A 13,980-nucleotide genomic window follows, 5' to 3' on the forward strand; every position below is an offset into this window, starting at 1 on the left:
TGTTTTAGAAAAAAATATATATTTTGGAAGGAATAAAAATATTTCCTTTTAAAAAATACCATTTTCGCAATGTAGGTGTAGGGCGAAAGTGATAACCAGTATTGGGTTGTCATTTAAGCGATACCCGAAAACATCTTCCTTTTCTCGACTTTTCTAGAAATCGGGTCAAAGCATTTTAACGCCGAAAAATTTCGATTTAAAATAATTGTGATATCGGAATTTGGGAAATGTGGAATCTTCAATAACAGATACGTCGCTCTAATCGGAAATTTTGAGAGCCTATATTTTTTCTTTTCTACACCAGATGCTAGTATGCGCTTAGCTATAATAATATCGAAAACTGATCACTAACGACTGATAGGACGAGTGAAGAAGGCCACCATGCCAAAGATTTAATCGTGATTTAGCCGGGATGCACACTTTTCGCTGTATTTCGAAACATTCGCATTCCGTAGGTGAAATTCGCTTGACAATAATCGGATGATCAGTTTTAATTTCTATTAATGACGGGTTGTAGATCTACCTTTGAAGGTTGAATCCTTATTGGAATCAAATTGTACCATTAATTGTTTTACTTCATTTGGACTATTTGTTTTTATGACGGGTGACGTACCGAAACGTCGCTACCAAAAATGTTCTAAATTTGTTATCCTATAATAGGTCAGTTGCGAAAGCCAGTGGGTAATAATTCCTTTCCTATCTTGTGAATACTCACTGTTCTACGTCATAACGTAGTCGTCATCCCTTAAGCTTAGCATAGAAGACAACAAAATAGACGAAGATATGACGTACAGGAAGTGAGTCTTCGCAAGATAGCGGAAGGGAATTTTGAGCCATTGATTTTCTTAGTAAGGAATTGTTCCGTCTGACTGGTTCACGGTACGATTTAACCCCGACGAACTCATATTTTTATCGCTTCTCATAAGAATAAACACACTCGGCGGGGGTAATATTTTACGTGACTTTTAACTTTTGCTCCTTAAATGAGTGTATTTGATGTCTAATCCTTATAGATGACACTTTTTTTACTAGACTACACGCTCATAAATCGACTAAGGACGACGTAGTGGCAAACCAGTTTCCAAAATCACTTCATAAATTCGATATTCGTGCTATGCTTAAATTCCATTCGTATTTTACTTACGATTTCAGTATCGATTGGACCAAGCTTTTCTCTAATTACGGACGCGCATTTATTATTGTCCAAGTAATCAAAATTGTTAAGAACGAGTTAGGTGGTTACTTAAAACAAGATGTGGAGTGGCGTATTATTTATTTTATCTTTTGAAAATTTTACCAACTAGTGGGATAAATATGTTTCAAAAGGGAAAATAGTTTATGCTATTTGACAAGAATTGAACGGGAAAAGCTCGGCTTTGGAGATATAAACAGAAACCATACACAAACCGGTTGTATGTCCAGTCGATGTAGCATAATCTCTATATTTGACTTTCTCGAAGATTTTTATTAAAGTGTCTGTTGGTATAATCTAACTTCTAGTTTAAAATTAAATTCCCTGCTATTGGTTTATTATTATTAAAAGCAGCTTCATAAAATAACAGAAAGAGTCTCGCAAATAACAGATTTTTCATTCTTAGTGTGTATAATAACGTGTCCGTTCAAACTAACAAGTTTGAACACCCTAAAATAGAGATATTAAGTAAACGGTTCGGAATTACACTGAGTTTTTATTATTTTTTATGCGAGCGTTAAATAACATTCTTATTCATAACGTCAGCTGCTTAACCTCTTTGTTAGATCAGCTACTATAGGTTGTCACGATGGATGTCTCTATGACATGTTAGTATAGGTTGGCCAAAATATTCGTATAGAGCGAAGTTACAAATTATTTATTCATCGATGTAACTGTTGAATAGAAACCATTGTTTTTTTTACAAAGAAATCGAGATTTGTAACTTGGAAACTGAACCCTATGTCTGCAGTTAGGGAAAACACCCGTCGGTTTTGTGGAGTAATGGTTCGGTAACACCCCTAAAACATTCGGTAGTCAAAATCTTCCGAAGGACACTACTAACTTCTATGGAAGAGATATACAGAGATTGATAACCTCTGACATCATAAAATTTAGACATAAAATACCCCTCCTTTTCTCTTCAAGAGTCACAACTTTGCCAAGAAATAAGTTTTATGAGTGCAGGGTGTCACCCTGACTCCCCAAGATTCGAACCTTAATTCACAACTGATGTCTGTAGCTATTAAAGCAGATAATTTTTGTTTGTAGCTAACAAAGTAGATAATTATTCTGCCTGTAGCTAAGAAAATATAATATTGTTTTGTCTGTAGCGAAGAAACTAGAATATTTTTCTGTCTGTAGCCAAGAAACTAGAATATTGTTTTGTCTGTAGCTAATAAAGTAGAGTATTTTTCTGCCTGTAGCTAAGAAAATATAATATTGTTTTGTCTGTAGCTAAGAAAGTAGTGGATTTTCTAAGCTCAGAAAGATAATTTTTCCGAGGATTTTCGTCTATAAGTCAGTTTTTTGAAGCAAATGGGCGTACTTACAAGGAGACTACCCGAGGTGGTTATCTCCGATTTAGTTCAAACTCGGGTGGTAAGTAGACCTTCATGTAACTTGAAAATCCCTAAAAGGGTTGACAAGAATGGGCTTTAGCTTTGCCATGGCAAACAAAAATGTTTTTCACAACTTAAAAACTGATTACTCGTATTTACCCAATATATCAAGAATGTAGTAACTTCAATACATTCTTGAATATATGTATATTTACTCATATTTACAAAAATTGACGTATATTGGTCCAAATGTACCAGATTTAGCCATGATCTGAATTATGTATCTAATTGACGAACCTTTTTTAATTTTTTGAAGAATATTGTTAGGGGGGACCCTTAAAAACTTCGATTTTCCCATGTTAATTTTCATAGAGAAAATCAGTTTTTAAGTTGTGAAAAACATTTTTGGTTGCCATGGCAAAACGAAAGCCCATTCTTGTCCACCCTTTTAGGGATTTTCAAGTTACATGAAGGTCTACTTACCACCCGAGTTTGAACTAAATCGGAGATAACCACCTCGGGTAGTCTCCTTGTTAGTGGCGGCTACTTATATATTGGTATATTTCGAAATTGCTTGATTTGCCTCGGGTTAATTTGTTTCGTGCTGATATCAAATTAAGTGAAGATGTCGACTTCCGCTAGAAGGCTGCAGGGTGGGAATTGAAGGAATGATACTTCTCTCGCTTAACAACGTATCTCTGTTTGTCAAGAATATTCAAGTAGCCTGTTTTACATAATAAGAGATTAAAATCGTGGCTTCGAATAAGGTTTAATGAATCTATTTTTTTAAATCGTTAGCGCAGGGCTTAACCTTTTTTAGCCGACTGACCCAACAGAAATACGGCTGTAAATCGTATAAAGTAATAACTCCAAAATCAAGGTTGAAAATTTCGAAGATAGCCATCTTTGAATAATTTTATTTTCTCGAAGTACCTGGTACCGTTATGGCCGTTCTAGTCTTTAATAATTCCGAAGACGACACAACTTCGAAATGCGACAGGCGGGGGAAGGGGCAGAATGAGACTGGACTTTTTTTTATGTCGCAAGGACGTCAAGTTTTTATGGTTCCTTTAAAAAAAAAATGGGTTATATTTCACAATCTTTGGAAGTTAATTTACAACGAGGATTATTTTAGATTAAAAAGAATGCGCGTTCATCGGAATCAAAATCTTAAAAACGGTGAAGCCTATAGCTACATATTATTGGCCAGTGTTCGTCGCTCTAATAATATCATGTGGAAATATTACCAAACCGTTTCTTAAAATTTAGGTCGGCGCGTCTAGTAGAAATCTGTTCCACACAAGTCGACATTAGTTTGAAATAATTTAACGTATCCACATCGCAATTATTGATCGTCTAATTTCGGACAGTATGACATTGATACGTTGAAAGTTTTATTAATTTAAACCTAATTAAATGACCCATGGGACGGTAGTTTCACTCAATGGTACATCAGTTATCATTCCGGAAACACATATCGTAACTTATTGTGATAAATACTTATAGAAATACACTACAATTTAACCACTTCGAAGTTAGTATACTCAAGAGTTACTGTAAAATGCTATTATGTTTGTAATAATCAAAACATTAGTTTTATAGCTAGTTTTAACGCAACAGTTTAAAAATATATAACAACGGATTTTTATTGTGCACAATATTAAAACTATAAAAATTAGTTGTACTATAGTTTAGGCCATCATCTGGGAATCAATACAAAAAGGAAGAATACATTACTTTATATACATTTACGTTTGTTGTTTATTTAGTTTTATTTTTTATCCACAAAGATATTCAGATGTAAAAAATTATTAACAGTGGTTAATAGACGCTAAAAGAATAATTAGCTTAAAAATGAAAACCGTCAAAAGGAAGGGTTTTTAAATTAAAAACGCGTGAATCTCGATGATAACACGCATTTTTTCGTCGTACGTGTAATTATTTATTCTGATCCTAAAATCTAATCACGTGGGCTTAGCTATATTTATCTGCATTTGTCTTAGTCAATAAGATTGTCCCAAGTCCGAACCAGCGCGCGCCAATGTATACAATGAACCGTTGAAGTTTTTCAAATCAATTTCTTTTAAGATCTATTCGATTCCTTCAAAATTAATTACATGGTTTTATATTACTGTAAATGCCCAATAGAGGTATTTCCCGCTCTCATACTCAAGATCTTTTTTTATGTTCGTTGATACGTTTTTTTAAACTTTTCAAGCAGTTTAAATAGGAAATAATTTTCCGCTCGATGTTGTCGTTTATCGCTTTTAGCTAATCAAAGTATCCGTCAAGTGCGAACGCATCTCGTAAGATGTTTATTTTAATTGGCTTCTCCGTAAATCTATGACGGCAGCGATATAAATATCGCTTTCAGTAAGCGAACCTAGCTTTCCCCATTTTAAATAATTCAGTTCCATTATCAAAAAATTCTACGTAGAAGTTCGGCAGTTGTATTATAATTTTAAGAAATGACAAATAGCCGTGTTTATGATATTCCTGAGAGCATAATCTCTTCTTAAAAAAATTAGAGAATCGTGTAAAATCATCAAGATGAAAATATGAAATTTTCAATAACGACCTTGTTCGTTACAACGAATGCTATTTTATTATTTCGAATCTATTGTACATCATATACATTTATTTAACAATAACGGAACAACAGCAAATCCAAATCCTCCAAAATACTGTCGTACTGAATTTCTAATCAAGGACGGTCGTATTGAAACGACCTTAACGACGATATATACACGGAGATTCAAATTTTCTCGTCACGCTTCTAATTGTCTAGTTGGCAGAGCAGAGCTACTCCTCTGCAAATCCAGTGCGATTCGGGAAGGTCGGTGGGAAGGCTGATGGCCATGACGTAATTCGTTGAGTGTCCCGTAGTTGACAGTGTTCCTTTGCGTTCACTGGTCTTATAAACTGGGCATTCGTAGTAGGAATATTGTCGAATTTCGTCTCTTTTAATGGGCTTCAATAAAACCTAAAAAGAAAAGTAGATCTCAAATACGATTTTTTCAAGATAAATAAATAGATTTTGTTTCGTGCACAAAAAGTTGGGACTCGCCATTTTGAATAAACTCTGACCGACAACACCGATTACATGGTTATTTGAAATTAATACTTATTTTGGCCTAAGAATAATTTCAATATAATAATAATTTTGTTTATCAAGGAAACCACTTTCCATACCAAAGAGTGAACAATCACATACCTCGGGCAGGAATCGAACCCGCGACCTTTGGGTTACTGTGCCAATGTTGTTTGTTAATAGGTATTGTACCAAGTTACAGCAAATGAAATATCATTTCTTTCTTTCGGTTGGGTATTTTCTAATTCACTAGCGAGTAACGAGTAGATTTAAATTTTTTATGTAGAAAATGTTATTTAAATAATAAAAATATTACAAATGTAATATTTACACAATGTTATTTCACTTTAAACCGTGGTTTGTTAAAAAGGTTAGCCGCTAAAGGAGTGGGTTTTGCACTTATATTTATTTATTTATTTAAAATTTAACCAACCTTTGCTCTTTCGTACTCGAGTAAGTGCCTTAATGATAGATATAGGAATCGGGGAGGAATTTATAAAAATCAACAACTTCACTATGATGGACAGAGTGAAGGGAAAATTTCCGGAATATTACCGAGACTTTTTTTGGAAAATTTTCCATATTTTTTCGGAAAAAAAGGTTTTAATATTGTTCGCAATTTTAAATTACGCGCCCCTTTCGTCTCCTTTGTCGAATCTGAAAGTAAAACTAAACCTATAGACTATGCTAGAATAAAAACTCTCAAAAAGTATTATATGTTTAATTTATTTTTATTTTTCCCATTTGGCGGGAAAATTTTATTTAATTTTTCCGGAAAATTAACAACTCTAAAACAAAGTCTATAAAGTAGATTAAAATTGACTACGTGGTTTCCCCAAAAATTGTCAGGAAAGTGGTATTTCGATAAACAATTATAAAACTCCGATTTTTTAAAATTAAAGTTTTAGAGTAACAAACATTTATAAATAATAATAATAATCAGCTAGGTTAAAACCCGAGGCACCACCTTATGACTAAGTCATCGAGTGACTTACAAATTGTGAGCAAAGACGTGAAATAACTTAAAAGTATAAGAATCAGTGGAAATCAAGTAGTAACAAAGAAATATTGAGAGAAATCACCGAAAATTAGTAATGAGGTTCTTGAAATAATTTTAGATAAAAGGGGCGCTGCACAACATAAGGGGGTTAATAAATCAGCCTTCAGTTTTATATGCTACTTCGCGGCCTCGAGAGTGCGCGTGTAATAAATAACAAAAATCGGCGAACAGGTTCGTAGCGAAGCACTTATGTTTGTGGGGGCAGGGCCGGATTAAGACTTTATGGGGCCCTAGGCCCAAGTTAATTTTGGTGCCCCCCTTTCAATAGCGAAGTGAGCTAGGCGCTTCCTCAATTTATAATTGAGAAATGGAAGGAAAATTAATTTTGCTGCCAGATTTAGTATGTCGTGAGCCGTCAGGGGCTAGACGGCAGTCCGTCAGAGAATGTGACAATCAAACGTTTTTGGTTCATAGGGGTGGACGCATTTACTAAAATAACTCCGGGAAATATTTTGTGAAAAGCAAATGATTAAAGTTTTGTACTTTTATTTTTTTCGAACCCTCTTGGTGCCCCTTGTAGGCTTGGTGCCCTAGGCCCAGGCCTAATCGGCCTATTGGTTAATCCGGCCCTGTGTGGGGGGGAGATCAATTTTGCCAACTCATTACATTCATAATAAATGGCTTTGATTTAATAATTTCACTAAAAATAAAAAAAATCTAATGGATTACGGGAAATATTTGGTATAAACCCAGTTTTAAGAGTGTTTGGCGGCTCGGTTTGGCGAGTAGTTACGAACTTCCGACGGATAGAGCATTCTCGAGCAGTGTTTCCACACGGGCGACTTTATTTTTCCCTATTTTTGGAGCGGATAAATTAATTTTTCCCGTTTTCGAAAACCGTTTTTCTCGCAATTTTCCCCGCTAAATTCTAACCGACACGACGGCACTTATGTTAACATCGCGTGCGCTGCAGAAATTATTATTTTTTCCAATTTCTGGGATTTTATTCGATTGGCAGCTTCCTCCTCACTAGTGGAATATTCTTCTGACTCTTCGTCCATTTCTAAGTAGTGTAAAATTTTGTTATAATTTAGTCATCGCTCTTATCATATAATGTAAATCGTAAAAGTTACTCGTGCCGCTGCTTTCTATTATACTCTGATTTCAGGCGCTCTCCGAGTCTGGACTTCAAAATGAATAAGTGATATGGCCCGGAAGTGCGTAACGGCAAGGATACGGGTAACCAAGGATAGGATCCTTGGGGTAACGACAAGGCCGATTCTAACTAGAACAAGAGCTGATTCGAGTACGCAGTTAACAACCTTGCGCAGTGATTCAGTGAATCTAGCGAGTTCAGAAAAGGTCAGGAAATAAGCATCGTTAACTTTTCCCGCTAAATTTCCCGTTCTGAGTGATTTTCCCCGCTTTTTTCCCTTTTTCCCGCTTTCGAATATTTTGCAGCTCTCTTAGTCAGTTTTCCCCGAAAACGGGATTTATTCCCGCAATGTGGAAACACTGTTCTCGAGGTATTTTTGCGCTAAACCGGGGTACACGAAGAAATGAAAAGTGTTTAGACACGGCTAAGACAATTATAATAAAAAGCTCATAGGACTATAATTCGTGATTTCTATTCCGTCGTCATGTCCCGTATTGTAGTAAAAATACTAGCCCTCCACCTAGGATAACATTAGGCTCGTGCGACTACTTTCAAATAAGCTTAGAGATCGTAGATACGACCAAAAACAGTTTCAACGATGGCACTACTTTGTCTATGGAAATTAAATAAAAAACAGGGCTGGGAATTTAGTAAGGATAGAGTGGGAAAAAGGCTAAATATATATTGGGATTTTGGGACCAATGCATCTGAACGAACGACAAAAATTTATATTATATTAACTTTAATACCCGTCTTCGCCCGGGGTCTTAGTTTTAACGAATTAGATCTGATTTTTACGTAAGAAAGGTAAACAAAAACGCAACACGCGTAGCAAAAAGTCCTGAACTACTTAAAAATCCCAACTAAACCTCCCCTTCTACGAAGTCCCTTTCTTTCACACTAACTCCCCTCCTACGAATTTCACACTAACCCGTTAAAAAAGTTTAAAGGTCGGGACGGGCGCAAGGAACTCAAGAGAGGAAAACAAACCAGGCGACGTTTTAAAACAAATAACGACGCGACCACGCGACTTCAAAAAAAAATTGATCCGAAAATAGATAAAGGAAGTAAAGAGGTGCAAGTCGAAACCATCCTGAATAATAGATAAGGGAAGCAAAGGGGTGGAAGTCGAGAAAAAAATTGAAAGCCGCGACCAGCCGGAACTATAGATAAGGGAAGCAAAGAGGCGAAAGTCCAAAGTCGAGTAAAATAAAAATAAAATTGAATTAGATTAATAACCATGTCAGGTATTTGGAATTAGGCGCGTTTAGTTGGAAATTAGGCCCTGAACATTGAGTTAAAATTTCAAAGCTTACCGTTCTCGAGTTTTTAGGAACATGACATACAAATAAATAAATAAAAGGACAAACTTTAAGACTTTAAGTATATACTAGCTTTAATACCCGGCTTCGCCCGGGGTCTTACTTTTAATGAATTAGATCTGATTTGTACGTAAGAAAGGTAAACGCTGTAGCAAAAACGCAACACGCGTAGCAAAAACGTAACACACGTAACACGCATCCCTTTCTTTCACACTAACTCCCCTTCTACGAATTTCACACTAGCCCGTTAAAAAAGTTTAAAGGTCGGGACGGGCGCAAGGAACTCAAAGGATGAGATAAGGGAAGCAGAGGTAAAATAAATTTGAATTGTGAGTAAAATTGAATTAGCTAATAACCTTGTCAGGTATTTGGAAATAGGCGCATTTTAGTTGGAAATCAGGCCCTGAACATTGAGTTAAAATTTCAAAGCTTACCGTTCTCGAGTTTTTAGAAACATGACATACAAATAAATAAATAAATAAATACATAAACAAATAAATAAATAAAAGGACAAACTTTAAGACTTATAGTTATAGATATAAGATCGTTTTAAACATATTTTAACGAATTGAAGTTTCTTTAAATAAAAATATCCTGTTACTTCGAAATATAGAAATTCTAAGTTTGGCAACTTTAAGATTGAAATGCCTAGTTTGCCAACTCTTGAAAAAAAAGTTGGTGGGGGTGGCTCCTCCCTGCCCCCCTAAGGCTTCGCCCCTATCGGCGCGCGATGTCTCGTGCGGCTTATACAAACCCAAGGCAGATTCGGTCCCCTAATGTTGTGCAGCGCCCCCTTTTATCTAAAATAATTTCAAGAACCTCATTAGGTGTACATTTTTTCCGAGTGAGTACTATCTCGAATTTCACGAGTGAAATTAAGAATTGCTTTTGTTTTAAGCACCCATAATTAACCGAGATAGAGGTATTTTCAAGAATTGAATGTTTAAGGCAAAATACTTTTAGTAAAATATTAATGCTTACCACTGGTAGTTTGTCATAAAGAGCTTTTGGTAGCGATTCTGCTAATTGGTATTTATCTTTATCCCATCTGGCCCCTTCCAAGTACAATCCCCGTATGAAAATACCTAAAAATAAACAATCGCAATATTTAATTTCTATAGCGTGTGATAAAAATGTTCCAACATAGCCTTAAGCCTTTTGATACATTTATCATTCTCGAGTCATTCAAATTTGGCAAAAATCTTGGGCACTTACCATCCGTTGGTGGTGAATCGTACTCTTTATCTTCTAGCACCTCGAAATCAAATTCCAGCAAATCAATTGGAATCGTGTATTTTCTCGCATAGTTTTGCAACACCCCTGTAAGAATCCCTTGCGTGAAGAAGAACCCCGATATCCAGAACACCGTCGGCTGGCCGTGATCGAACCAGTCCTTTTTAGTTTGGAATAAAATGAGTCCATTACGAACGAACAAATAAGGTAATTGTGGTCAAATTCACCCGCAAGAACTTCAGTCTTTCGCACAAATCGGAAATATAAGCACCTAAAGGTTTTTTGGAAGGGTACGACTTAGACATCCACAGTGCTGGTATTCGGCTTTGTAGAATGCTAGCCATGATTTGTTCCACTTCTTGCGAGACAACGACGAGCCCCTTCCCATTGAAAAAAGGAAATCATATTTTAATGATAAAATTATTTAAACTAGACTTCGAACGAGTTTCATTACTTTCAAAGCTTTTTCCAATTCTTGAAGGGATGTCCTTATAGTAGTTAGTAGCGTGTTATACCTTCCCATTTCCTGGACAAGTACCGTATTTGTACTCTGTTTGTAGGACACAGGATATTTTTGCTGGGCTTTAACTAAATCGAAATTTTCGGGTAATCTAGTCAAAATGTCGCGGGAAACGTCAAGAACCAAAGTTTCTTTGTCTTGGTCCGCGGTGCTCATCAAACGTCCCTATGGTAAAAACACCTTATAACTTTTATTTGCTCAACATTATTTAAGTATTGTAAAAATAGCTATACTTGTGTTGAAAGAATTCCATCCAGCAGTTGTTTAGTTTCCGATTGTTCTTTGGAAATGTCAGCGTTGGAATGCAATCCGTAAACCTCGGGACTAGTTACCATTGGGAGTCCTTGGATGTATTCGAGGAAAACTTGGTACTGTTCGAGTATTATACCGTTAGCGTGTAATTGTATTTCTTTATTCTTAATGTATTCAACGTACGCTGTCTGTTGTGGGTAAATAATACGTTCCCGAACTATCGAATCGATGTTTGTCTTTTTTGATAACATCGGACGAGTAAAACTGTTGCAGAAGGGTCATTAGAGTTCTTCGGTCCCAGTCGTCCGTCACACGACCTCCGTAGTTACATTCGCCCGTCAGGTAAATCAAAGCGTCGAACGGAACATTTTGCTATTAAAATAGCACGTTATACGAAATCTCCGGAAAGATTACTTCAGGCATAAGTAACATAATAACAATAACTATGACAATTAACGAGATTTACAACCAAACTGATTTTCATAGTTACTGCGTAATCAAGATGTTTTCTCAGCCCAGAGCCCTCTAGTGTCTAAAATATGCGAGACTTCCGCTAAGCCGAAATATCTGGTTTCCGATAGATAGGTGGAATATTAGGCTAAAATGATAAAAATTAAAAACTTTTTTCTCGGCGCCACGAGCTCATGTTTTTTTATCACCCATGATTCTCACGCGGGCTTCAAAACAAAGCCAAAGCCCCTCGTGACTCCAGAACGTGCTCTCCGATATTAGGCTTAAATTTTTATCAAAAAGTAGTCATCCAAAACGGTAAGTCGTGAGTCCAAGTTACAGCTTGAAGAGAGTATCAGTGCCGCAAAAAGGTTCGGTTAGAATATTAGCATTTAAGCAATAGGAAGTGTCATACTTATTATCAGTATTATGTTACTTATGCTTCAGGTAATAGAAACCCTACCTCGTAATCATTCAGAAGTATTGATAGTTGTTGAATACTTATCTGCAAGTCAGTGTCGTTGAATCCGTAAGATATGTTCCAGCCTAAAGCGCCGTACTTTCTTCGTTCTTGAATTACCGCGTGAAAAAAGCAGAGTCCGAATAGAAGTCGTTTGAAGTGAATCTAAAATGAAAGGTCAATATGAATATTATCGATTAATGGAAAGCGAGAAAATGATCGAGTAACCGGTTGTTTCGAGCTGTCGAAGAACGTAGGCTCGCAGACGGGGTCGGATAAGTAGGATTTTAGTATATTTGCTTTTAAGCCAGTTGGAGGTTCGTTGGTCATTTTCACTCCGTTTTGCAATACGGAAACAGGGAAGTAATTGCAAGGATACGACGTTAACCAAAGTCGGAATTCAGGGTGGGTGTTATCCTCGCTTAATTCTTCACAGACCTTTATTGTTACAACAAGAGGTTAATAAAACACACGAACACGTTAAGCTTATACTATTTTAAAAACAACTTTTTCCAAAGCATCCATCCACGATTTGGCCAAATGACAATTTTGAAGTAAGACCCAAGTTCCGTTTCGTCGGGCGTCCGTGACTAGCGACAAAGCTCGTGGCCCTTGCCCTTGTCCCAACGACAGCGTTTGAAGACGGTTCCCTCCAAAACCCTTTGGATTAGGTATTCGTATTGAAAAATATTGGGCATCAACGTCAAAGATATCTTTTTTTACCTTTTCGTCGGCCAATTTAAATAGCGACGACGTTGGGTCTGCACCGGGAGACAAAATGAATATTAGTGGCGCGCAACAGTGACTGTCCTCGAAAGCGGAAGCCAAATCGAACGTGGGTGGTTCCACGAACCGGTCGCCAAGATTATCTTTGACAAATATGCGCACCCCGGGAATGACTTTATCGGGACGAATACATCGTAGTATTACCAACTTTTGAAATTGATCTAACGTTTCCTGCCATTGACCAGGAAAGCGTTCCTCATGTGGAATCTGGCCGTGTTATGTCATAATATTTAGACTTATTGATATCATTTAACACAAAAAAGGCTGATAGTACCATGCTATCGTAGATGTTTTTCCATTTATCAGGGTTTTCCTCAATATCTTGTCGCAGCCCGGAAAACGCGCTTAAGTTATCTAATCTGCAAATTAGATCCCAAGCTGGAGTTGGTAACCAATGAGAAGCCGGGTTTTTTCGCGGGTTGTCCAAACTTATTCCTCCCGTTAGCAGGAACTGCCAGTCTTCTTCATTTACTTCATTGCGAGAAATCAGAATATTGACGCAGAGAAGGATCGAAAATAAAATCTATAGAAGAAAATTAAAATATATATATATATATATATATATTTGGGTTTTTTACCGACATTGTGAATATTTCAAGCGCTATTTGTAAAGGAATACAAATTCAGTATTTGATATTATGGTAATTAATAATCGTTTCGTTAACCTTATCTTTTTCGAAAAGACTCCGGCAAACGTTCAGATATAGGGAATAAGTGAAATGGTCTTTTAGAATTTCCAATCTTTGCGACAGGATTTCTGTTTTCTCGGAACTCTCTATGGAAGCGTTGAATAGTTTGATGAACCACGGCAACGAATATTGATACATCGGGTCAATGGCGGCTAAATCGCTTATAGTGTTGAAGAGAATAGAAGAATGAACTGCGATGCCTTTATAGCCCTCTCTCGTTTCGCTTAGAAGCTTTTCCATGTCTCTGCTGCTCAACTAAATAAGACGTTTATTTCAGTTACTGCTCACCTATCAGGGCGTGATCGAACCATATAGTCCTTACCTGTTTTTCTTGAATGTCGTTAGCTAATGTCTTGGATGATGACAATACTTTAATAGCAGTTTCGTCTTCAAGAATGTTACCTTTCGAGGTGGAAAGAACTTCTAGAATTCTGTCTTCGATTTCTTTCAATTGTCTATGAATTTTGAAAGGCGTAGAAGAAAACGTTA

The 13,980-nt window shown here is 36.4% G+C and overlaps 1 protein-coding gene across 1 annotated transcript in view; it reads right to left on the minus strand.

Annotated features, from left to right (window-relative positions):
- Window positions 1–5,119: 5,119 nt before the first annotated feature.
- The window catches only part of Dhc36C (Dynein heavy chain at 36C), a 29,894-nt gene continuing 21,033 nt past the window's right edge, over window positions 5,120–13,980 (minus strand). The window contains exons 51-64 of the mRNA XM_090172278.1: window positions 13,814–13,946; window positions 13,468–13,746; window positions 13,077–13,325; window positions 12,740–13,009; window positions 12,524–12,676; window positions 12,245–12,454; window positions 12,020–12,181; window positions 11,290–11,478; window positions 11,088–11,225; window positions 10,789–11,019; window positions 10,562–10,714; window positions 10,317–10,494; window positions 10,083–10,186; window positions 5,120–5,515 (exon numbers count right to left, since the gene is read on the minus strand). Coding sequence (XP_090028404.1) covers window positions 5,309–5,515; window positions 10,083–10,186; window positions 10,317–10,494; window positions 10,562–10,714; window positions 10,789–11,019; window positions 11,088–11,225; window positions 11,290–11,478; window positions 12,020–12,181; window positions 12,245–12,454; window positions 12,524–12,676; window positions 12,740–13,009; window positions 13,077–13,325; window positions 13,468–13,746; window positions 13,814–13,946 — 2,656 coding nt within the window. The 3' untranslated portion in view covers window positions 5,120–5,308. The remainder of the gene's footprint in view (window positions 5,516–10,082; window positions 10,187–10,316; window positions 10,495–10,561; window positions 10,715–10,788; window positions 11,020–11,087; window positions 11,226–11,289; window positions 11,479–12,019; window positions 12,182–12,244; window positions 12,455–12,523; window positions 12,677–12,739; window positions 13,010–13,076; window positions 13,326–13,467; window positions 13,747–13,813; window positions 13,947–13,980) is intronic.

Source organism: Leiobunum rupestre, chromosome 4 (assembly GCF_980474605.1).
Source record: "Leiobunum rupestre chromosome 4, qqLeiRupe1.1.hap1, whole genome shotgun sequence".
Taxonomy (NCBI): Eukaryota; Metazoa; Arthropoda; class Arachnida; order Opiliones; family Sclerosomatidae; genus Leiobunum; species Leiobunum rupestre.